The 23,651-nt window shown below is 38.1% G+C and overlaps 1 protein-coding gene across 2 annotated transcripts in view; it reads left to right on the top strand.

Annotated features, from left to right (window-relative positions):
- Positions 1–21,311, top strand: part of UHMK1 (U2AF homology motif kinase 1) — a 31,136-nt gene extending 9,825 nt beyond the window's left edge. Inside the window, exons 5-8 of one of the 2 annotated variants that reach the window (XM_005541134.3) lie at positions 5,517–5,593; positions 5,742–5,840; positions 9,499–9,587; positions 14,104–21,311. In XM_005541134.3, coding sequence (XP_005541191.1) covers positions 5,517–5,593; positions 5,742–5,840; positions 9,499–9,587; positions 14,104–14,250 — 412 coding nt within the window. In that variant the 3' untranslated portion in view covers positions 14,251–21,311. The remainder of the gene's footprint in view (positions 1–5,516; positions 5,594–5,741; positions 5,841–9,498; positions 9,588–14,103) is intronic. The other variant, XM_015454402.4, reaches the window with a different exon arrangement.
- Positions 21,312–23,651: the final 2,340 nt, after the last annotated feature.

The raw sequence follows: 23,651 nt of genomic DNA, 5'->3' as shown, positions 1-23,651 counted from the left end.
CTGGCCAATTTTTGTATTTTTAGTAGAGACAGGGTTTCACCATGTTGGCCAGGCTGATCTCGAACTCCTGACCTCAAGTGATCTGCCCGCCTTGGCCTACCAATGTGCTGGGATTACAGGTGTGATCCACGGCGTCCAGCTATCATTTTTGCTTGATTCTGTATTTTCTCTTTTTCCTTTCTTAAGAGACGAGGTCCCACCATGTGCCAGGCTGGTCTTGAACTCAAGTGACCTTCCTGCCTCAGCTTCCCAAATGCTGGGTTTACAGGCATAAGCCACCACCCCCAACCCATTATTTCTTTTGTTTTTCTTTCTTTTTTTTTTTGGTGTGTGTATGTGTGTGTGTGAGACCGAATCTCACTCTGTTGCCCAGGCTGGAGTGCAGTGGCGCGATCTCGGCGCACTGCAAGCTCCGCTTCCCGGGTTCACGCCATTCTCCTACCTCAGCCACCTGAGTAGCTGGGACTACAGGCGCCGCCACCACGCCAGGCTAATTTTTTATATTTTTAGTAGAGATGGGGTTTCACCGTGTTAGCCAGGATGGTCTTGATCTCCTGACCTCGTGATCTGCCCACCTCGGCCTCCCCAAGTGTTGTGATTGCAGGCGTGAACCACCGTGCCCGGCCTTTTTGATTTTTAAGAATATCCTCCTCTTTGCCTACTATTTCTCTTTAAGACGTTATTTGTTGTGTTTATTCATCCTGGTATCTCTTGTAGTGTAATTTTATTTTATGAAATGATTTTCTTTTAATTTCTAATTCTTTCCTGAGTTCTATTACCTTATTTTTGTGATTTTCTATTTTTTTTTCTCTTGCTCTTTCACATCTTGTGTCATTTTAAAAAAATGTCTTTAGCTCGTTTTTTGCAGGGGGAGGAGAAGACAAAGTCTCACTCTGTCGCCCAGGCTGGAGTGCAGTGGTGCAGTGCTCACTGCAACCTCTGCCTCTCAGCTTTTAGCGTTCCTCCTTCCTCACCCTCTCAAGTAGCTGGGATTATAGGTGGACCCCACCAGGCCCAACTAATTTTCATGTTTTTAGTAGAGATGAGGTTTCACTGTGTTGGCCAGGCTAGTCTGGAATTCCTGACCTCAAGTGATGTGCTTGCCTCAACCTCCCAAAGTGCTGGGATTATGGGCATGAGCGACCATGCCTGGCCATTTAACTCATTTTGAAATGGTAGGTTATAAAGGCCAGGTGTGGCCATTTAGTTCATTTTGAAATGGTAGGCTCACGCCCATAATCCCAGCACTTTGGGAGGTTGAGGTGAGCAGACCACTTGAGATCAGGAGTTCCAGACTAGCGTGGCCAACATGGTGAAACCCCGTCTCTACTAAAAACACAAAATTTAGCTGGGCCTAGCAGCATCTGCCTGTAATCCCAGCTACTCTGGAGGCTGAGGCAGGAGGAGGATTGCTTGAACCCCTCAGGCAGAGGTTGCAGTGAGCCAAGATTGCACCAGTGCACTTCAGCCTGGGTGACAGAGCAAGACTCTGCCTCAGAAAAAAAAAAAAAAAAGGTAGATTTTAATGTTCATCTGTGTTATGGTCATGTCTTTCTGGCATACATTATCTGAGATTTATCATTTTGCAGGTTTTTTTTTTTTTTGTACAATAGATATCTTTCTTTCTTTCCTTCTTTCCTTCTTTCCTTCCTTCCTTCCTTCCTTCCTTCCTTCCTTCCTTCCTTCCTTCCTTCCTTCCTTCCTTCCTTCCTTCTTTCCTTCTTTCCTTCTTTCCTTCTTTTCTTCCTTTCTTTCTTTCTTTCTTTCTTTCTTTCTTTTTCTTTCTTTCTTCTTTTTCTTTCTTTCTTTCTTTCTTTTTTTTTTTTTTTTTTTTTGAGGCAGAGTCTCGCTCTGTGACCCAGGCTAGAGTGCCATGGTGTGATGACAGCTCACTGCATCTTTAAGCAGTCCTCCCACCTTAGCCTCCCAAGGAGCTGGCACCACAGGCATGCACCATCGTGCCTGGTTTATTTTTTTGTAGACAAAGTTGTACTATGATGCCCAGGCTGGTTTCGAACTCCTGGGCTCAAGTAATCCTCCCACCTTTGCCTTCCAAAGTGCTGGGATTACAGGCATGAGGCATCATGCATAGTCAGTTATAATCCTTTTTATGTTGCTCATTTTTATGTGAAAATTATTTTCTTAAACTTATATAAGAAAATATACTTGGGATAACTTTTCTTATTATACAGGGCTCCCTATTCTGTTGTTTTGTGTAATATTCCCAAAAAGTGGCTTTTTTCAGAGATCTCCTGGCTCTTCTCTTCTGCTTTTTTCTGGTGCCTCTCTATCTCTCCCTCATCCTGCTCAGTTTGGATTCTGTTCCCAATATTTCTTCTCACTGTGGGACTTTGCACTGAAAAAATGCTTTGGCTGGTTAGTTTTAAGAGGTCTTAGTGTCTAGATTACTCCAACCTCATGATATTACAAAGAATTCCTTGTATTCACTTAGTATTAGAATGTATAACCCCTTATAGTTTCAGCTGCTTTTCTCTAGCATCTTGCTATGCAGTCCAGTGAGTATCTTTTGGCTGTTCGGGATGATTTTTTTCTCTGGTTCATCAGATCAATTGTAGCTTTCCTCTGCCTTCTTACACATAGATGCCAATATAGTGCAGATCTTACTGCTATTGATAGTTTGGCACTATAGGGTTTTTTGTTTGTTTGTTTGTTTGTTTGTTTTTTGTGATGGAGTCACACTCTGTTGCCCAGGCTGGAGTGCAGTGGCACGATCTCGGCTTACTGCAACCTCCACCTCCCAGGTTCAAGTGATTCTCCTGCCTCAGCCTCCCAAATAGTTGGGATTACAGATGCATGGCACCATGCCTGGCTAATTTTTTGTATTTTTTAATAGAGACAGGGTTTCACCGTGTTGGCCAGGCTGTTCTCAAACTCCTGACCTGAAGTGATCCACCCACCTCTGCCTCCCAAATTGCTGGGATTACAGGCATGAGCCACCATGCCCGGCCTAGTTTTTGTTTTTTAAGTGGCTTATTTTTACTTTACAAATGCTTACTTACAATAAGGAAATAATGGTCTTTTTATGCCGCAAACACTTCAATAGCTATATAGAGATACATTAATTTTATTAGACTATAACAGCATCTCAGTCTTTTTTGTTTTTAATGACCTAAAATTTTATGTATTTATCATGTGCAACATGTTTTGAAGTATATATACATTATGGAATTATTAAATCTAGTTAATGAAAAAATGCATTAGTTTACATAGTTATCATTTTTTGTGATGAGAGTGCTTAACATTCACTCCCTGTGTTTTTCAAGAATCCAATATGTCATCATTAACTAGAATCACCATATTGTGCAGTAGGTCTCTTGAACTTATTCTTTCTATCTAACTGTAATTAGGCATCTTTTGGCTTTGGCCAATGTCTCCCCAAACTCTTCTGTCTTCTAACTCCCCCACCCAGCCTCTGGTAACCACCATTCTTCTCTCTACTTCTGCGACATCAACACTTTTTAGAATTCACATATGAGTGAGATCATGCTGTATTTGTCTTTCTGGACCTGCCTTATTTCACTTAACATGATGCCCTACAGGTTCATCTGTGTTGAAAATGACAGGATTTGCTCCTTTTCAATGGCTGAATAGTATTCCATTGTGTATATATATCATATTTTCTTTTTTTACTCATCTGTGTTTTTCTTTTTCTTTTTTTTTTCACTTTTTACACATCTGTTTTTTTATTTTTATTTCTTTTAAGCTAACATACAAGAAATGAACACTTATCTGTTAATACTTAGGTTGATTCCATATGTTGTCTATTGTGAATAGTGCTGCAACAAACTTGGACATACAGGTATCTCTTAATCACACTGGTTTCATTTCCTTTGGATGTATACCCAGTAGTGGGACTGCTGGTAGTTCTGTTTTTAAAAAATTTTTAAGAGGCCTCCATGGTGCTTTCCATAATGGCTTTACTAATTTATATTCCCACCAACAATGTGTGTGGATTCCCTTTTCTTTATGTCTTTTGTCTGTTTGATAATAGCTATTGTAGTAGATGCGAGGTGATACCTCATTGTGGTTTTGTTTTTTCATTTTCCTGATGATTAGTGATACTGAGCATTTCTCATATATTGTTGGTCATCTGTATGTGTTCTTTTGAGAAATGTTTGTTCAGGTCTTTTGCCCATGTTTTAATTGGGCTATTTGTTTCCTTGCTGTTAAGTTGTTTGAGCTCTTTTTTTTTTTTTTTTTTGAGACAGGGTCTCATTCTGTTGCCCAGGCTGTAGTGCTGTGGTGTAAACATGGCTCACTGCAGCCTTGAATTCATAGGCTCAAGTGATCCTGGAGCTACAGGTGCATGCCACCATACCAGCTAATTTTTAAAATTTTTTGTAGGGAGATGATCTTGCCATGTTGCCCAGGCTGGTCTTGGACTCCTGGGCTCATGTTGTCCTCTCACCTCTGCCTCCCAAAGTTCTGCGACTACAGATGTGAGCTACCACACCCAGCCAAATTGAGTTCTTTATATATTTTGTATATTACTCCCCTAGCTGATGTATAGTTTGTAAATATTTTCTCCTATTCTGTAAGTTGTCTCTTCACCCTGTTCATTGTTTCCTTGGCTGTGCAGAAGGTTTTTAGTTTGATGTAATCCCATTTGTCTGTTTTTGCTTTTGTTGCTTGTGCTGTTGAAGTTATATTAAAAAATTCAATGCCAAGAACAATGTTGTGCAGCTTTTCTCCTGTTTTCTTCTAGTAGTTTTGGGTCTTACATGTAAATTGTTCATCTATTTTGAGTTGATTTTTGTGTAGTTGAGAGATAAGGGTTTAATTTTATTCTTTGGTGTGTTAATATCCAGTTTTTCCCAGCACCGTTTATTGAAAATACTGTCCTTTCCCCATTGTGTATTCTTGGCACCTTTGTTGAAAATCAGTTGGTTGTAAATATTTTTTTTTCCCTGGGCTCTCTGTTCTGTTTCATCAGTCTGTGTATCTGTTTTCATATCAATACCATGCTGTTTTGGTTACTGTAGCTTTGTAGTATTTTTTTGAAGTCAGGTAGTATAATGCTTCCAGCTTTGTTCTTTTTTCTCAAGATTGCTTTGGCTATTTAGGGTGTCCCTATGGTTTTTGTTATAGATATTGTCCATGGGTTTTTGGTTTTGCTATCTAGTTGCTTTATTATTAGAGAAATTTGATGAAATTCAACAATCATCCCACCACTGTCTTTTTTTTAAATTATGTTACCCTAAATCTGTGGGTTTTTTTCCACTCACTGTTATAGAGTGTGAATCACTTTGCAGTATTTCATTTATTAATCAAAAGTGTTATTTTAAATCACAGTATAATGTCATAGGTATGTATCATGAATTGCTAAACCATTTACTAATAAATAGCATTTGTATTCTTTATAGGTGAATGATTCAATAAATCTTGCTACTATAATTAATGCTGTCATGAACATTTAGACATTCTTACTTTCTTTAATGGTTGCATTTTCAAAAGATTCAGTAGAAATGATAAGGCACCTATTTTTTGTGTTTTAGCATGCTTCATGATGATCCAAGCAGAAGAATTCCTGCTGAAATGGCATTGTGCAGCCCATTCTTTAGCATTCCTTTTGGTAAGTTGTATATTCTTTTATTTTTTTCCTGGTCATTTGACAGTCATTCAAGACATCCGCACTAATTTATATTCCCAAGTTCCTTTATCTGGTGTTCAACTTATTTGGGGGGATTTACATTTAACCATATTATGATGAATTTTAACAGCCCCTCATATTGAAGATCTGGTCATGCTTCCCACTCCAGTGCTAAGACTGCTGAATGTGCTGGATGATGATTATCTTGAGAATGAAGAGGAATATGAAGGTTAGTGTTTTCTAAATTATAATGTGTCTTTCTTAAATAAGTCTGGAATAAACATGTCTATAACATTTTCATATTTTCCAGTTTATCTAATGAGAATATTGAACAATATGATCTCTAATATACTCTCACTTTTTTTTTTTTTTTTTTTTGAGGCAGAGTTTCACTCGTTGCCCAGGCTGGAGTGCAGTGGCACGATCTCAACTCACTGCAACCTCTGCTTCCTGGATTTAAGCCTCAGCTCCCCAAGTAGCTGAGATTACAAGCATGTGCCACCAGGCCTGGCTAATTTTGTATTTTTAGTAGGAATGGGGTTTCACCATGTTGATCAGCTGGTCTCGAACTCGTGGCCTCAGGTGATCCACCAGCCTCAGCCTCTCAAAGTGCTGGGATTACAGGTGTAGCCACTGCGCCCAGCCCTCTCACTTTTATATTCATAATGTCCTTTTGACTCTTTCACGTTTCATCTTTACCCAGTTAATGAAGAAGATTAACTTGCCAACAGCTTCTATCTGTCTGATCTGTCTCTTCTAGCCTTTCCCTATGCTTGTGTTTCTCCATTTTAGTTCTCTTTTTTGCTTTTAGCATTTATTCATTTAAGACATATTAACTGAATATTTACTATGGGATTACTTCCCATCTTTAGTATAGTAGGGGAGACAGCTACATAAACAATTATAGTTGTGATAATCTGAAGATAGGGTACTGTGCAATGGCAGAAAGGACAAGTACTTAACCCAGTCTTAGTAACTGGTGAATGCTTCTCTACAGATGTTATATCTGAGCTCAGTAATTTGGAGTTGCTTGGCTAAAAGTTGAGGGATTAGGAAGTAAGTGGCACAAACAGAGATGAAAGTGTCAGAAAACAGCAAATTAGTATGACTGTATCTTAAGATATTTGTTGGGGAGCAATCAGTTAAAGCTAATGAGGTAGTCAGAGTACAGACCAGTTTGCTATGTTTAAGAATTTGGATTTTATCCTAGAGATGGTAACACCAAAATACAGATACGTGAAGAACTTTGCATCAGGTATAGAATAATATCTAACTTGTGGTAAGTATTCAATACCTATCTATTCTTTGTTGAATTCAGTAAAGAGTTTATTAAATAGTTTTAAATGGGAGAATGACATAGTCAAACTTGTATTTTAGTAGGGACATTTTGGAAACAGAGAGGGAGTAGGCTAAAGCAGGGCCAAACTTAGACCAAAGACAACAGCTATGAAGCATTTGCATCGACCTATTGTTACTACTACTAGAGAGACAATTTTATGTAGCGATTAAGAGTGTAGACTTACAAAAATTAGCTCGGCGTGGCGGCACATGCCTGTAATCCCAGCTGCTTGGGAGGCTGAGGTAGGAGAATCGCTTGAACCCAGGAGGCGGAGGTTTCATGTCCCGACAGAGTAGTGAGAGAACTGTAATTTCTTTGAGTCTGTGACCATTTTAAGAGTCTTGAGTTTTCATGTTGTCTATCTGAAAGAAAGTCTTGCCCTCAGCATTGTTTCAGGTCATGAAGGTATAATGACTCTGAATTTCCTGGGATCAGTTCAAAATACTACTTATGTCCTTTTAGTCTTCATCTTTGTGAAGACCTGCTGTCTTCATCACCTCATTCTGTCTACTCCAAATAATTTTGATGTCTTTAAAACTGAAGCTTGGCCTTTTTTTGAATAAACCTTTAGACTACCATATAACTCTTCTATCTTGCTGTGACTTTTTTTCTGCTTTGAAATACACTGAGTCTTTACATTTTGTTTAAATGTTGCTATTCAATCTTAGTGTTTAAGAATCTGAAGTGAACTAAAGTGCAACAGACAATATATGGTACCATTAAATACCTTTGTTACTTTTGATGAACAGGGTCATCATGAAGTAACAAGTTTCTTAGCTAGAAATTATGGTATGTGTTGGAACAGCTGTCTTGTAATCTTGATAGAGGCAGGGAAGGAAGTTAAACCTTACATTATAGACCAAATTCAATTTCAAGTCAAGTAAAGATTAAAATACTAAAACAAGGGAATGAAATAGGGAAGGAGGGAAAAGAAAGGGGTGAGGGAAGGAAATAGGGCAGGTGGGAAGGAGATAATTTTTTAATATAAAAAGACATTGTATAATTTTGTTTTTTAATATTCCTGAAGTTGGAAAGGCCTTTTTTGAATATGGCAAAAAACTCAGAACCAGTATAATAAGCATTGAACAAAATCAATCCTGACAAAAATAACTCTAAGAAAGATTAAAAGACAAAGGATACTTTAAAGAAAAAGTATTTATAGCTCTTACTACAGTTTATGGAAAAGGAAGTAGACAAGTCTTTTACACATATGCTTTTATTCATTATTATTATGGAAATGCTCATTAGAGCCAAACTGCAATATCTTTGTTACCCGTCAACCACATTGACAGTGATGAAACATTTGATTATCCTCTTGTGGGTAAGGGTATAAGGAAACAGACATTTTTGTACCTTGCTAGAGAAAGTTTACATTGGTAAACTTTTATGGAAAGCAAATTGGAAAAATTACAAATTTATGTCAATTTTGACCCAGCATTTCTGTTTCTAGAGTGTCAACTTAGAAATACACAAGTGAGGCCGGGCACAGTGGCTCATGCCTGTAATCCCAACACTTTGGGAGGCCAAGGCAGGTAGATCACCTGAGGTCAGGAGTTTGAGACCAGCCTGACCAACATGGTGAAACCCTGTCTCTACTGAAAATGCAAAGATTAGCTGGGCGTGGTGGCACACGTCTGTAATCCAAGCTACTTGAGAGGCTGAGGCAGGAGAATCACTTGAACCCTGGAGGTGGAGGTTGCAGTGAGCCGACATTGTGCCACTACACTCCAGCCTGGGCAACAGAGCAAGACTGTTTCAAAAAAAAAAACAAAAAAAAAGAAAGAAAGAAATACACAAATGAAATGAGATATGCCTGGGGGGAGTTTAATGGTAAAAGTTTGGAAGTTGTCTAATCAGTACTGGACATATTAGATAATATATTGAACATTCATAGAATAAAATATTTCGTAACCATAAAAATAAATGAGAAAATTTTATGTGATAATTTTATCTTAAAGGACATATTTAATATAAAAAGCAAGGTATTTGCTTTTATAATTTCATATTTGCTTGTATATAAGTTTATAATAATTATGGCAGAATACAGAAGAAATTGGCTGGACACGGTGGCCTCCCAGCACTTTGGGAGGCTGAGGTGGGCGGATCGCGAGACCAGGAGTTCGAAAACAGCCTGGTCAGTATGATGAAACCCTGTCTCTACTAAAAATACAAAAATTAGCCTGGTGTGGTGGCACCCGCCTGTAGTCCCAGCTACGGGGGAGGCTGAGGCAGAAGAATCGCTTGAACCTGAGAAGCGGAGGTTGCAGTGAGCTGAGATCGCGCTACTCTCTCCAGCCTGGGCGACAGAGCGAGACTCTGTCTAAAAAAAAAAAAAGAAACTGATCATTATGTGTTGCCTTCAGGGAGAGTAGAAGATGGCAGACTATTATTTAAAATTTTGAATCATTTGAATGTCAACTATTCAAGACATAAAATGACCTCATTACTAGTTATGTATTCTTGAATTCTTTGATGATTAAAAAATTTAAAATGTTGAATACTTGTTTATTATATCAGAGCAGTTACTGTTATATGTTTTAATAATCAGATGTTGTAGAAGATGTAAAAGAGGAGTGTCAAAAATATGGACCAGTGGTATCTCTACTTGTTCCAAAGGAAAATCCTGGCAGAGGACAAGTAAGTGAATATTTTCATAATTGCAGAATTACTCAGAGGTTATTGAAATTCTGTGTTAAATGTTTTAGTTCTGTAGGAAGATGTACAACAAAATTTTGCTAAGGATTATGAGTTTTGCATTTTAATGATTCATATATTCTGACTTGTACTTTTTACTTATTCTAAAAGTTCTATAATATGCTTGCATTTTTTTAGCACTTAAAATTTTTTTTTTCTTTTTAAATATTGGCTGGGTGTGGTGGCTCACGCCTGTAATCCCAGCACTTTGGGAGGCTGAGGTGGGTGCATTACTTGAGGTCAGGAGTTCAGAGATGGTGAAGCCCTGTCTCTACTGAAAATACAAGTTAGCCAGGCGTGGTGGCACACACCTGTAATCCTAGCTACTTGGGAGGCTGAGGCAGGAGAATCACTTGAACCCAGGAGGCAGAGGTTGCAGTGAGCCAAGATCCTGCCACTGCACTCCAGCCTGGGCTGGGAGAAATGAGTGAGACTTCGCCTCAAAAAAATACTACTTTCGGCCGGTGCGGTGGCTCACGCCTATAATCCCAGCACTTTGGGAGGCCGAGGCAGGCGGATCACGAGATCAGGAGTTTGAGACCAGCGTGGCCAACATGATGAAACTCTGTCTCTACTAAAAATACAAAAAATTAGCCCGGCTTGGTGGCGCATGCCTCTAATCCCAGCTACTCGGGAGGCTGAGGCAGAGAATTGCTTGAACCTGGGAGGCGGAGGTTGCAGTGAGCAGAGATCACACCACTGCACTTCAGCCTGGGCGACAGTGTGGGACTCTGTCTCAAAAAAAAAACCAAAAACTACTTTTGAGCCACTGTAAACAGTAACACCAGGCCAGGGGAGGTGGCTCATGCATGTAATCCTAGCACTTTGGGAGGCTGAGGTGGGTAGATCACCTGAGGTCAGGAGTTTGAGACCACCCCGGCCAACATGGTGAAACCCCATCTCACATGGTGAAATCCTGTCTCTACCAAAAATACAAAAATTAGCCAGGCGTGGTGGTGGGCGCCTATAATCCCAGCTCTTTGGGGGGCTGGGCAGGAGATTTGCTTGAACCTGGGAGGCGGAGCTGCAGCGAGCCGAGATTGCTTTATTGCACTCCATTCTGGGTGACAGAGCGAGACTCCATCTCAAAAAAAAAAAAAAACAATAACACCAACTGCTAAATCATGCTTTATGTCAGGTTCAGCTAGAGAAATGTTTTAGTCTAATTTTGTTCTAATTAAGTAGAGTTAGAAAGCCAGTTAGGTTAAGTTCTAATTGTAATAGAAACTATCAGTGATAGTTTAAAGAAGGAAAGTGTGCTGGACTGAGTGAGAATTCTTGAACCTGAGTTCTAGCCTCAGTATGATTAGCTTTGTGATGATCCCCAGTTTCTTCATCTGTAAAATGTGTGGGCTAAAACTGTTATCACCACATTTTCTTTAGAAACTCTTAATTCCAAATTAAATTATATGACAAAGAATATAAGAAAATATTTATTTGTAGGATTTTTATTTTTTGAGAGAATTTTAGTTTGCTCTATCTTCAGGTTTCTCGTTCTTGATATTATTGACATTGAGCCTGATAATTCTTTTGTTGGAGTAGCTGTTCTCTACATTATAGAACGTTTAACAGCGTTCCTCATTTCTACCCTTTGGACAACAAAAATGTCTAGACACTGCCAGATGTCTGTTGTCTAGGGGGTGCAGTCATCTCTGGTTGTGGATTATTTTATCTTTCTTTGTGTGTGTGTGAGACAGGGTGTCACTCTGTTTCCCAGGCTGGAGTGCAGTGGTGCGATCTCAGCTGTCTGCAAACTCTGCCTTCCAGGCTCAAGTGATCCTTCTGCCTCAGCCTCCTGAGTAGCTGGAACTACAGGCACGTGCGCCACCACACCTGGCTAATTTTTTGTATTTTTTATAGAGACGAGGTTTTGCCATGTTGCCCAGGGTGGTCTTGAACACATGAATTCAAGAGATCCACCCCGATTCAGCCTTCCTAAGTGCTGGGACTAAAGGGATGAGCCACTGCGCCCAGCTATTATTTTATCTTAATAGCTTAGTATTATGAACATTCCTGACAACTGAAAAAATATGAAAACAAAAATATGAACACAATTTTATTCTAGTCCTAATGAAAAGTTATTGCCAAACTAGTGATAATAGTTTTACATTTAGTATCACATACTGAATACTAATATGTATAATTCTGTCCTTGCTGTTTAGTCATTTAACTGATATTTATTGAGCATTTATTATGTTCTAGGTACCCATCATAAAAGTGGTCAAATCAGATTTTTTAAAATGTGATGATAAATGCTAGGGAGAAAAACAGATTAAGGTAGAACCTTAAGGAGTGCTAGGATAGGTAGGGTGGGTTGCACTTTTAAATGGGTTAGTAGGGAAGGACATACTGAGAAGGTTATGAGAGTCAAGATTTGAGGGAAGCGAGGAAGAGAATTTTAGGCAAAAGGAACAGCAAGATCCTGAGTATTCCTGGCAGATTTGAGGAGGCCTGTGTGGCTATAGCAGAGTGAGAAAGAAGAATAGTAGGAGATTAGATCAGAGAGATTAGGGAGTTGTAGGGGGCATACTAAGTAGAGTGAGCTTGATAGAGTATTGAGATTATATTGGCTTTTACTTGCAACTAGGGCAAGATATTGGAAGATTTGGAAAGAAGGGCTAACATGATCTGACTCAATATTAGCCCCAGTGGTCAAAACGAAGTGGAAGATACAGAAGAGACAGAAGTCTTTTCCAGAGAGAAGTATCCAGGTTTAAGATGGTATGAAAAAAGTATCAAGTGAGAGGAAAGTTGTTATTTTGAGAGGTTTTCACCGACATTTAAAGGAGAGTGAAAGCTGCTTTTGATAAACTCTTGGAATCACAGATTTAATCTATTTAGATTTTTGAAAATGTTCATTACCTAGTTGTCAAAGCCATTCTTCATTTGAATTTTCTTTTTTAATTTGAATTTTCAATTCAAGTAAACATGGTTTTATAAGGAATGTTACAAAAAACACTGAAAAATAATGAATGCGTCTGATAAAGCAATTATAAAAATCAGAATTAAAATCATATAGCCCTATTAATTTCATAATGAATTATAAAAATAAGATGACTTTCTTAGCGTGGGATGGTGTAGTATAGAAAAGTATAGCCTATCTGAAGCAAGGAGTATTATAGAAAACATGATATTCCTTCTATAAATGCATGTCTACTCATTTATTCAACTTTGGTCTATAGGTTTGGGAATAATTAAGAATCGGGTGGCCGGGCGCGGTGGCTCAAGCCTGTAATCCCAGCACTTTGGGAGGCCGAGACGGGCGGATCACGAGGTCAGGAGATCGAGACCATCCTGGCTAACACGGTGAAACCCCGTCTCTACTAAAAAAATACAAAAAACTAGCCGGGCGAGGTGGCGGGCGCCTGTAGTCCCAGCTACTCGGGAGGCTGAGGCAGGAGAATGGTCTAAACCCGGGAGGCGGAGCTTGCAGTGAGCTGTCTCAAAAAAAAAAAAAAAAGAATCGGGTAAAAAAAAAATCAGGAATAGATTCATTATTCCTTTTTGGGGTGGGGTGGAGCTGGGGACAGGGTCTTGCTCTGTCACCCAGGCTGGAGTACATACAGTGGCGTGATCTTGACTTTTTGCAGCCTCAACTTCCTGGGCTCAAGTGATCCTCCCAACTCTGCCTCCCAAGTAGCTGGGATTATAGGCACGTGCTACCACGCCCAGTTAGATTTTGTTTGTTTGTTTTTGAGATGGAGTCTTGCTCTGTTGTTGCCCAGCTGGAGTGCAGTGGCACAATCTCAGCTCTCTGCAACCTGCGCCTCCCAGGTTCAAGCGATTCTCCTGCCTCAGCCCCCTGAGTAGCTGGGATTACAGGCGCGCGCCACCTTGCCCAAACTAATTTTTGTATTTTTAGTAGAGAGAGGGTTTCACCATGTTGGCCAGGCTAATCTCGAATTCCTGACCTCGTGATCTACCTGCCTCAGCCTCCCAAAGTGCTGGGATTACAGGCGTGAGCCCCTGCGCCTGGCCAAATTGTACCTCCTAATAGGTGCAATTTCCAGCAGCTTTTGACCAATATTTTTTCCTTTTTCATTTCTAAAAGTACAGAATATCATCCAGATACCATTGAAATGCAGTTGCTGTCTGGGCTATTCAACCCTATTTTTGGGAGATGTCTAGTGTCATTCACCACTCCTGTAATGACCTTGGCAAAAGATTGTACATGATTCACACAACTTGTCTTTGAGAGATTTTTCAGAGTTAAGCTGAGTTGTGAGGAAGTATTCTAAACCTTGCTGCCCTGAAGTATAGTTCATGGACCAGCAGCATCGGCATCACCTGAAAGTTTGTTTAGATCAGAAACTCAGATGACATCTTAGACCTAAGGAAGCAAAATCTGCATTTTAATAAGATCTCCAGTTGATGTATGTCCATTAAAGGTGGTAAAGTGCTGGTCTAAAACAATCTTGGTGGAAATGAAATGACGTTTTTTTTCTCTGTCTTCTTTCAGGTCTTTGTCGAGTATGCAAATGCTGGTGATTCCAAAGCTGCGCAGAAATTACTGACTGGAAGGATGTTTGATGGAAAGTTTGTTGTGGCTACATTCTACCCGCTGAGTGCCTACAGGAGGGGATATCTGTATCAAACCTTGCTTTAATCAGTAACCTAAGGACTGTTTCCTTTTTCTCCTCTTCCATTTCTTGAGTTATTATATTCCACATCTGAATGCAGGAGTACCCCCTTACCATTTTAAGAGGTACTTTGTACATTTATTTAATCCTACTAATGTGCAGCCATTGCCCAAGCAGTGACTGCATTGCATACATTTGGCACTGAGTAGGACAAGACCTCTCAGCTATACATTGAGGGGTTTTAGAGCATCCATGTGGGCAACCCTTTTTTGTGTAGGAGAGCAGGTGTTGCTCTTCAGTATGTAACCTAAAAAAATCTTAATTATTTCATGGGTCATGAAGCAAGGATGAATAATATCATGTCTTGTTAAATACTAACAAATTTGTTAGGTTTGGTGACATCATTTACAGATTATTTCTTTATGTTGTCCAGTGGTTCTTCCTTATTGTTGATATCCATAAGCTGGCACTGGATGCTCTCAGTAATGTTAAGCAATTGTCAAGCAGCAGTTACCTACTGTGTTCTTAACACTGAGTTGTGAATTTTTTCTTAAAGGAGTACTGTAGTACTGAATATTCCTTTAAAGGAACTGCAGTGAGCCTATCTAAGTTTTTTTAAATTAAGGCTTTTAAAATAGAAAGCTGATGCTTGATCTTGCACAATTTTTATGTCTAGTATGTATGCTTGAGTGTGCGGGTATGAATGATTAGAGAAAATTTGAGTCAGTGTACTTTATAGTGTGAATCCTGTGAGCTAATACAGTCTATACTCATTTCTTCCCTACCTGTTTCACATCGGTAAGATTTAGGATATACATTTTTTGAGAGGTAGTCTGTCTGATACAGTGTAAATGACAAAACAGATAATTCCTGAGAGGCTTAGAACAAACGAGTCTAGCCTGGAGTTAAATTGAGACTTCTAAAAAGATTGGAACAAAGACTAAGTTTTGCCAGATGTAAATCAACCCCTCTTTTAGTCTACTTTAGACTCAGTATTAGCTCATCTTTTTTGTAGTAAATCTATAGTTTTAAGGTGTCTCAAGATGTGGCTCTATCTACTATGATGGAAAATTGAAGTGGGTCGAAAGAATTAGATGTACAGTGAAGGGAAAAGAAAAAAATGGGCGAAGAGAGGATGGAAAATAAAGGATTCTTTTTTTTTTTTCTGTTTCTCATATCACTGCTCCCTTTTTTCTCCACTTCCCTCATTCTCTGCCTCTATCCTTAGCTGAAGACAGACTAGAGGAACAGCATCCCAGGTAGTTTGGCTTTTGACTGCAAGTTAGTTAAGAAAGGTGTAGATATAATGAAGTAGAAGTAGAAAGGAAGAAAAACTCAAAGAATTCTTAAAAGGATTCATAGCAACCTAACGTGTCCCTGAGTAGAGGATGCTGCTGTATGTGTGTTCATGGACACAAGTTGATTACATAGTTTTTAGAATTATAATTATGGATTCTTCTTATTTCATGGTAGGTTGTCTTTAAAGATATAAAAGTTAGGACGCCTTTATGAAGCACTGATTATACCAAAAAAGAAAAAAAGACAAGTTATATACAGGTTATTAATTTTTTTATTTATTTATTTTTTCCTAAGGAAAAAGTCTTCTATCTTTCCCTGCTGGAAGCCTCCTCATATTTCCTTATGTTTGCCATGCAGGTTGCTGAGAGTTCAATTAGAATTTGCATTTTACAGAATGAAATATATTACCCCATGACATTTTAGTTATTTACAATTGTCAAATTCAGGACTCTCCTTTAATGTTTATTATGAAACCAAATTTGGCTTAAGGAGGCTGATTTATGAATTACCAAAGGGTCTTTTGCCATGTTCCCCAATACATGCGCTTAGAAGGAAGAACTATTTTTTTTTTATTTTGGCCCTTTCAGGGTTGATTATAAATTGGTTTGTTTTCAAGTCAGAATTCAAGTGGGCAGAACCTGTATTGTGAAGACCTAAACTTTCCTAAATGTTCATATGGGTAGCAGATTTTGTGGTGATTAGAAACATCAGGTCCTTAAGTACGATGAACATGGGATACAAAGAAATTCTTTATAAGGGCAAGTATCCTAAGTTAGCACATTGACTTTTCACTCCCCTCCTCCCCCAAAAGAAAAATCTTTACAAATAAACTGCAGGTAGTCTTCTAAGCCTAGTCCTGCAGTATGCTGCTAACATCTTGATGCCAATCTTCGCAGCATTCTTTGATTGTCATCTTATTGCTGATACATTCATACATATATTTAGTGCTTGACACTGTAGGATTTTGTTACAGAAGATGCTAACTAGATTTTAAGGGAGCTGAGGGAGTAATTGATGAGTCTTGAATTAACCATGCATTTAATTAGAGGTTTTTTTTGTTTTTTGTTTTTTTTTTTGAGATGGTATCTTGCTCTGTTGCCCAGGCTGGAGTGCAGTGGCTCAATTTCAGCTCACTGCAACCTCTGCCTCCCAGGTTTGAGCAATTGTCCTGTCTCAGCCTCTCCAGTAGCTGGGATTATAGGCGCTTGCCACCATACCCGGCTACATGTTTTATATTAAAGCCAGAGAATTGAAAAAGAAATGCCTCTGTGATTTAAATTATTTTATAGCTTAGCCCATTCTACCAAAGATCACATTAGCAGATTACCCCTCCCACCTCTGATATTATCTTTCTTAAACCTGAACCAAATATTATCAAAAGATATAAGTTTCATGATTAGGATGAAATACATACATAGGGATTTTGATTTACTGAAGTTATTGGAAAACCTAGAATTTTCTTTTTGAGAGAAAGGGTAAAGAGGTGAGGGTTCATGTCACTTAACTCCTACCCTTTTGGGCAAATTCTGTCTCAGGTAGTTTTTCATTCCCTAAATTAATACCTGTGCTTCCTTGCCTCTCACCTTCCCAGTTACATCTTTGGGATATTACTGTGGTACATTTTACACCCAGAAAAGGCACATACGGTGATTATTTTGTAGGAAATACTTGATTCTTTTGAAGCATATTTGGAGGGGGTAGCTAGCTAGCCACTGTCAAAACTAATGCTGTATTTACAGGACAAAAACAAGTAGAGTTGGACACCTCAGTAAGAGACAGCATTAACTAAAAGTACTGACTGCCTTTTAAAGGAATTTTTTAAAACTATCCTCTTGCAATAAGAGATCCACATTTATTACCACTGGATGTCTTCCTTTTTTGTGGCCACCAATATAGCAGCTCTCTTTAGAGGGATTCCCTTTCTGCTATGCCTTGAGCCAAACTGGCTGCTTTTAGAACAAAAACCATAAGTATGGTTTTACTCGAACTTCTCTTTGTTTTTATTGAGAGAAATATTGCCTTCTTTTTGGTACTCCAGCTGCTTAAGAGTGCTGAGATATGTTAAATTATTCTTTAAAAGAAAATCTCTGAATGCTTATTTAACTTGTCTTCTAGATTCACGTTGCTTATATTTTAATTATTGAGCAAATGTATTATAAGGAATGCTGCCATGTAGAGAAAGCTGAAGAGAAACCATGGGCAGAGGCTTTTTTCTGTCTTATTACACTGGACCTTCACTCTGGTAAGGGCATCAGTTACTTTTCTGGAATAAAAGGCAGAGTTAGAGCACTTATCAGATGCTGTTTCATGGCTTGTTTTAGTTAATTCACCATGCAGATAACTAACATTTGGGTATCCTTTTGTTTTGGGTCTTATTTTCTGACTGTTAGACCTATCTTACATGTAATTTCTACTATCAGTGTACTTGGCAGCATGACTTTTTTTTTGTACAATTAATTTAATGAAAATCAGCACCATTGTAAATGATAGTAATTGTAACAACATAGTTACTGGGTGAAGGAGTAGGGGAGACACTCAGTAACCATATATTTACCTAGACACTTATGCAAGGGTACATGCTAGGTGGCTTTATTCAGATTCGGGTACAGATGGAATCACATCATGACTTTGAGTCTGATGGATGTGTAGATAAAGATTTAAGCAAGTGCCTTGTGTTTCCTGGAAAATATTAAAACTCATTTGGTTTAGCTTCCCAGATGATGATAATTAATAGCACTTCTGCCTTTTTCCTGGAGTAACTTTTAATTGAGTCACATATGATAGTATAAAAGTCCAAACTTTTCTTGGTTTACTTTTTGTTTTATTTTTCATATATATATTCACTATCTTCCTGGAAATAGCCTTGGTTTACCTTATTTTTTTGTATGTGTAAAACTATTCGTGTTTGATTTTATTCCAATATTATGTATGATGGAAAAGCCAGAATTGTCTGGCAGAATTTAATTTTTCCTTGGATCTCTAGTTCTGTTTTTAATATCAGGTTCCTTCATCAAATTTTATTACTGTAGCTCTCTGATATAATTTTATTTCTTGTCAATTATGGTCACATATAGACAAGTAGTTGGTCACAATTAGCTCAAAAGAATCCCCATTTCTTAAGGTGCTCAGTCAATCACCTTTATTTTGAGATGGTAGTGTTTCAAGTTAGTATTACTTATTAGCTTTCTTGATGAATATAAAAATGTTGTCTCCATCATACGGAGCTGAGCCTCTTGTGGTATATTAAGATAAGTCCCATTCTTAATCACAGAAGAACATGGATATTTTAGTTTTTGGAGTACCTAGAATTGTAAAATTTGGTTTCATTTGTTTTAGGATAGCTTCTCTGCCTGATACTGTAGGATATGTCATGTTTGTTATTGTAGTCGCCTCCCTCAGATGTTTTTCACTGTTTTTAAAACTATATAATGACCAGTAGATTCACAGTGACATGTACTTGACAAGTGCCGTGGATATTTAAGAAGAAGGTAAATAATTTTAATATTTTTGCTGTAATTTTATAGGAGCAGTGGACTGCAAGAGAAATATCTATAAATCAGAGAGTATTTAGGAAACTTTATATTTTATAGGTGGTCATTAAAATGATCTTCAGGATATAAGATAGTTTACACAAACTTTATTCTCCTGATAGGAAATTTTTATTCATTTTCCTACCAGTCAGCACTTTTGTTCTGCCTTGTACTGCTTGTGAGGATTAATGTTTTAAATTTGCTTTATTTGTGCTTTTCAGAGAGTTGTCATAATTGTGGCAGTTGTGTTTGTGGCTCTGTAAATGCTGGAATTCATGGGAAACTTCTCAAATGACTGCTTGAGTGTTATTTCCCATTAAATTGGGTAGCTGTCACAATAACCGGAAGAAAGCTGGTGGCTCTTTTGAAGAAAGCCATGTATGTTTTGTTACCTAGGTTCATAGTATTTTAATTTAAAGGCAAAGAGAAGCATTCTATCTTATTTGTCTTATAAACCATTAATCTTTTTTTTGCAGAAGAGAGCTTGTTTTGTTATACTGCTTTGTATAATGGAAATAAGTCACATTCTGGGGGAAAAAAACTGGAATTGTTCGTATTTTGTTTTTTTTTTTTGCGGCGGGGGGGAAATCTTTATGTGAAAAATCAGAGCTACTTGTTACCATGAGCCCTTATTATCAACAAGATAATTATTTGTAATCACTTTTTTATCCCAGATTGGAATTGCTTTCCCCTTCTAAGTTATCTTCCCTTAATAATATTTATGATATCAGGATAGTGAGGGTGTAAGAGCAAATGCAGTGAGGTATTCAAAAATCCTGCATATATGGACTCAAAAGTTCTTTAGTTATTTGAATTACATATAGCTATATTATTTTATTAGCATGGGTTGTCAGAAGACTGCCAATTTTAAGAGTAAAGAGGAAAGAGATAAGTAATAAAAAAATAGAGGAGGGGAAGAAAATGGCTCCCTTACTGGTCTTAGTAATCTTCCATATAGTTAATGAGCTAAAAATGATACTTAAAGTTCCAGGTTTGGTACCGCTAGCATAGAAACATTGCCTTTCCTGCACATTCCTCGTCATTGTTTCCTCAGAAAAGCATTTTAAGAGTTTGTGAAACCAGATTAAATATCTATATTCAGTTTGGCCTAATGTTTAAAAATAAATATTTGTACTCCAGCTTTTGTGTATTTGGTGTACACTGCCACTTACGCAAATCAAGGATCAGAAAACTGGAGGTTAGCCATCTCCATTATTTCCTTTTGCACATTGGGTACAGTGGGTGGCATTAGTATGCACTAGCTGCAAAGTTACAGCACCTTAAGGAAGTAAGTATATTTATTATAATTAAAAAAAAGGTTAAGCTGCATGTCTGTAGATTATTTACTTTGCAGACTGTAAAGCTGTCATATCTTTTCCAGCAGAATTTACTCTTTTATTCTTAATTCTTTTTTGAAATCTTAAATAATTTAACATTCCTTTATAACCTCTTAACAGTGTCAAATCTGGGGTAGAAGGGATTTTATTTTTTCCCAAAAGGGCTCCATCTTTGCTATCTGTTGATCACTCTTAGAAAATCTAATTAAGATCAATAAATTTTAACAGTTGATGGCATCCTGTGTCAGCTGGAGTAGTTGGTTGTGAATATTAAAACCTAGTACTATTTTCCCTCAGTAACATGTAATTGCTACATTTTTTATAAGAAGGTATGGTTAGAAAAAAATGTGAAAGATCACTTAAACCAAAGCCAGTTACAAGGAGTAATCTCTCCTGTTGGTTTACCTTCACCTCAGAACTACAAGAATATTACAATACCTAGTGAATAGTTGTCTGTAACATTTCTACCAGTTGTATCAGTAGCATATTGGTCTTAGCATTTCTTGGCACTATGGTTCTGCTGTATTATTTGTGATGTCTCATTGTTTGTGAGGTTTTGTTTTTTTTTTTTTAAAGAAAAAACAAAAACAAAAATTAAGTGGGACTATATATGTAGATGTGTGTCAGTACCAAAAAGTTATTTTTTCAGATCCCTAAATTTCTGATTTCCATTCAAGTCTTTTAAACTCTTTCCTGCTGAATAGCAAAGGACTTTTGTTTTCCACTTTCCTATATTCCTAAAAAGTATGAACAATGCGTTTCAGTTGACTGTATTGCATACTTTTTTGCTGAAGACTTTTTCTGTAAACACAATTGCCTTGTTCAGTTTTGTTGTAAACTGACTTACCATAAGATGCACTGTTGATAATGCTTTCTGATGTGTGTTTGATACGAGTGATAAAATAAAAGCTTAAAAATAAAGGAGTTTCTTTTTAATTTCAACTTTTTCTATACTTAGTATAAATACTCAGATAACAGGTAAATATATTTATTTTATGATTTAATTTTAACTAAAAACTGCCGTTAAAAATTTCCATATAGCTTTAACCACCCATTTCTAAAGAATATGACTTTTCACTTTTGGAAATCTTGCATCATATTGACAATACTAATATGTAATTTTTTATTTTGGAAAAGTGTTCTTGATATTGTAGAAACAGCCAGGTCTAATGAAAAGAACCAGAGTTCAGAGTCAGGAAATTTGTGTTCTAGTCTTGGCTGTTTTATCAACTTGGATATCTTTAATCCAGTGATTCTGCTTTGATAATAGCTGTATTTTTATGTTGTGAGGACCAAATGAGATAATAGGTGCAATAGTAATAAAACAGCCATAAATCATGACGCATCAACTAGGTGATGGATACCATTTTAGTTTATATCATGTTTAATGTTCCCTTTTTCCATATGGGAACTGAGACCCAAATAACCTGAGACCCAATTAACTGAGACAACTGAGACCCAATTAACCCAAATAAAGAGACTTGCCCGACATTTCATAAAACTGAGAGGTGGTATTTATATACTGGTCTGTCTGGGAGTGGCATTGGCATGTTTTAGGAAATCAGTGACAGATCCGGAAGATATTCAACAGGAACATATTGTTAGGAGGGACACCCTAAGAGACTGTTTTAATAACTTAGACTGGAGATAAGAATATTTAAACCAGTAATTCTCATCCTTCAGCATATAACAGAATCACCTGGGAGGGCCTGTTAGGCTACCGACTGTTGGGCCCCGCCCCTAGAGTTTCTGACTAGTTTTGTGGGATTCGAGAATTTGCATTTCTGACAAGTTCTCAGGTGGGACTGTTGTGGCTGCTAGTGTGGAGACTGCACTTTGAGAACCACTCATCTAAACAAAGAGCATTGTTCACAATTGAAAAGCAGAAGCAGTCCTTTATTCAAGAGCTACTTAGGAGTAGCTCAATCTCTTCATCTCGCTGGTAGTAGAATAGTGACTAACTGAGTGGTATTTTGCACCAAATGTTGTGCTAAATGCTTTTTGTGCATTATCTTTCCCCCTACCTACCCCTAATCCTCCCAACAAGCCTATGAGGAAGATATTAATGTTCACTTCATTTTATGGTTAAGGAAATGGGTTGTTTAGCTTACTTCCTAGGGTTTACACAGTGGACAAATGAATATCTAACTCCAGAGTCACCACTGTGCTAGATTGCCTGCTAGTCAACCCAGTAATTCCTTCCAGATCCAGCTTCCCTTTTTCGTTTCCTCAGATACTACTTGGTTTAGTCCTTGATCTTTTACTAGAGCTTCTTACAAGATCCCTGTCTCCTGCCCTCTTGTCTCTTAACATTGCTAACAGTTTTCATTTTTAAAAAGAAGCCTGATCATGCTACTTATGTTTAAAATTCTTCATTTTATTTCCTATTCTGCCCATTTGCCTTCAAAATAATATGTAATTCCCTTGAACTGGCATATAAGACTTTTTACAATCTGGCTCCACTTGTCAATCATGCCTCCTGTCTCTTTCCCTGTTTATATTTCATGCTGCAGCTACACTTACCTGTATTTCTGCAAAATCCATACTTTTTCCTCTTTCTGATCCTCTTATTAAAATGCCATTCAGGCGAGGCACAGTGGCACACGCCTGTAATCCCAACATTTTGTGAGGCCGAGGTGGGCGGATCGCTTGAGCCAGGAGTTCAAGACCAACCTGGGAAACATGACGAAACCCTGTCTATACAAAAAATAGAAAAATTAGCCTGGCATGGTGGCATACACCTGTAGTCCCAGCTACCTGGAAGGCTGAGGTGGGAGTATCACCTGCGCCCAGGAGGTCAAGGCTGCAGTGAGCCGTGATGAGACCAAGTGCACTCCAGCCCAGATCACAGAGTGAAACCATGTCTCAAAAATAAAACAGGAAGAAATTAGCCAGGCATGGTGGCATGTGCCTGTAATCCCAGCTACTGGGGAGGCAGAGGCAAGAGAATCGCTTGAACCTAGGAGGCAGTGGTTGCAGTGAGCCGAGATTGCGCCACTGCACTCCAGCCTGGGTGACAGAGCCAGGCTCTGTCTAAAAAAAGAAAAAATAAAACAAAGCGCCATTCAATTCCCTGCCTACCCATGCCCAGTTTATCTGTGTGATAAAATCATATTGATCTTAAAACAGCTCAGTTGTTACTTTCTCTAGTTATCTTCCCTGTACTCCTCCCTGTCAAATTGTTAGTACTTCTGTACCAAGTCTGTACTTTGTATGTACGCATTTCCTATATGACTAGATTTACCATTTTGTTTTGCCCCA

Source organism: Macaca fascicularis, chromosome 1, assembly GCF_037993035.2.
Source record: "Macaca fascicularis isolate 582-1 chromosome 1, T2T-MFA8v1.1".
Lineage (NCBI taxonomy): Eukaryota > Metazoa > Chordata > Mammalia > Primates > Cercopithecidae > Macaca > Macaca fascicularis.
The sequence above is the reverse complement of the archived record's forward strand: the minus strand, read 5'-3'. Positions and strand labels throughout refer to the sequence as shown.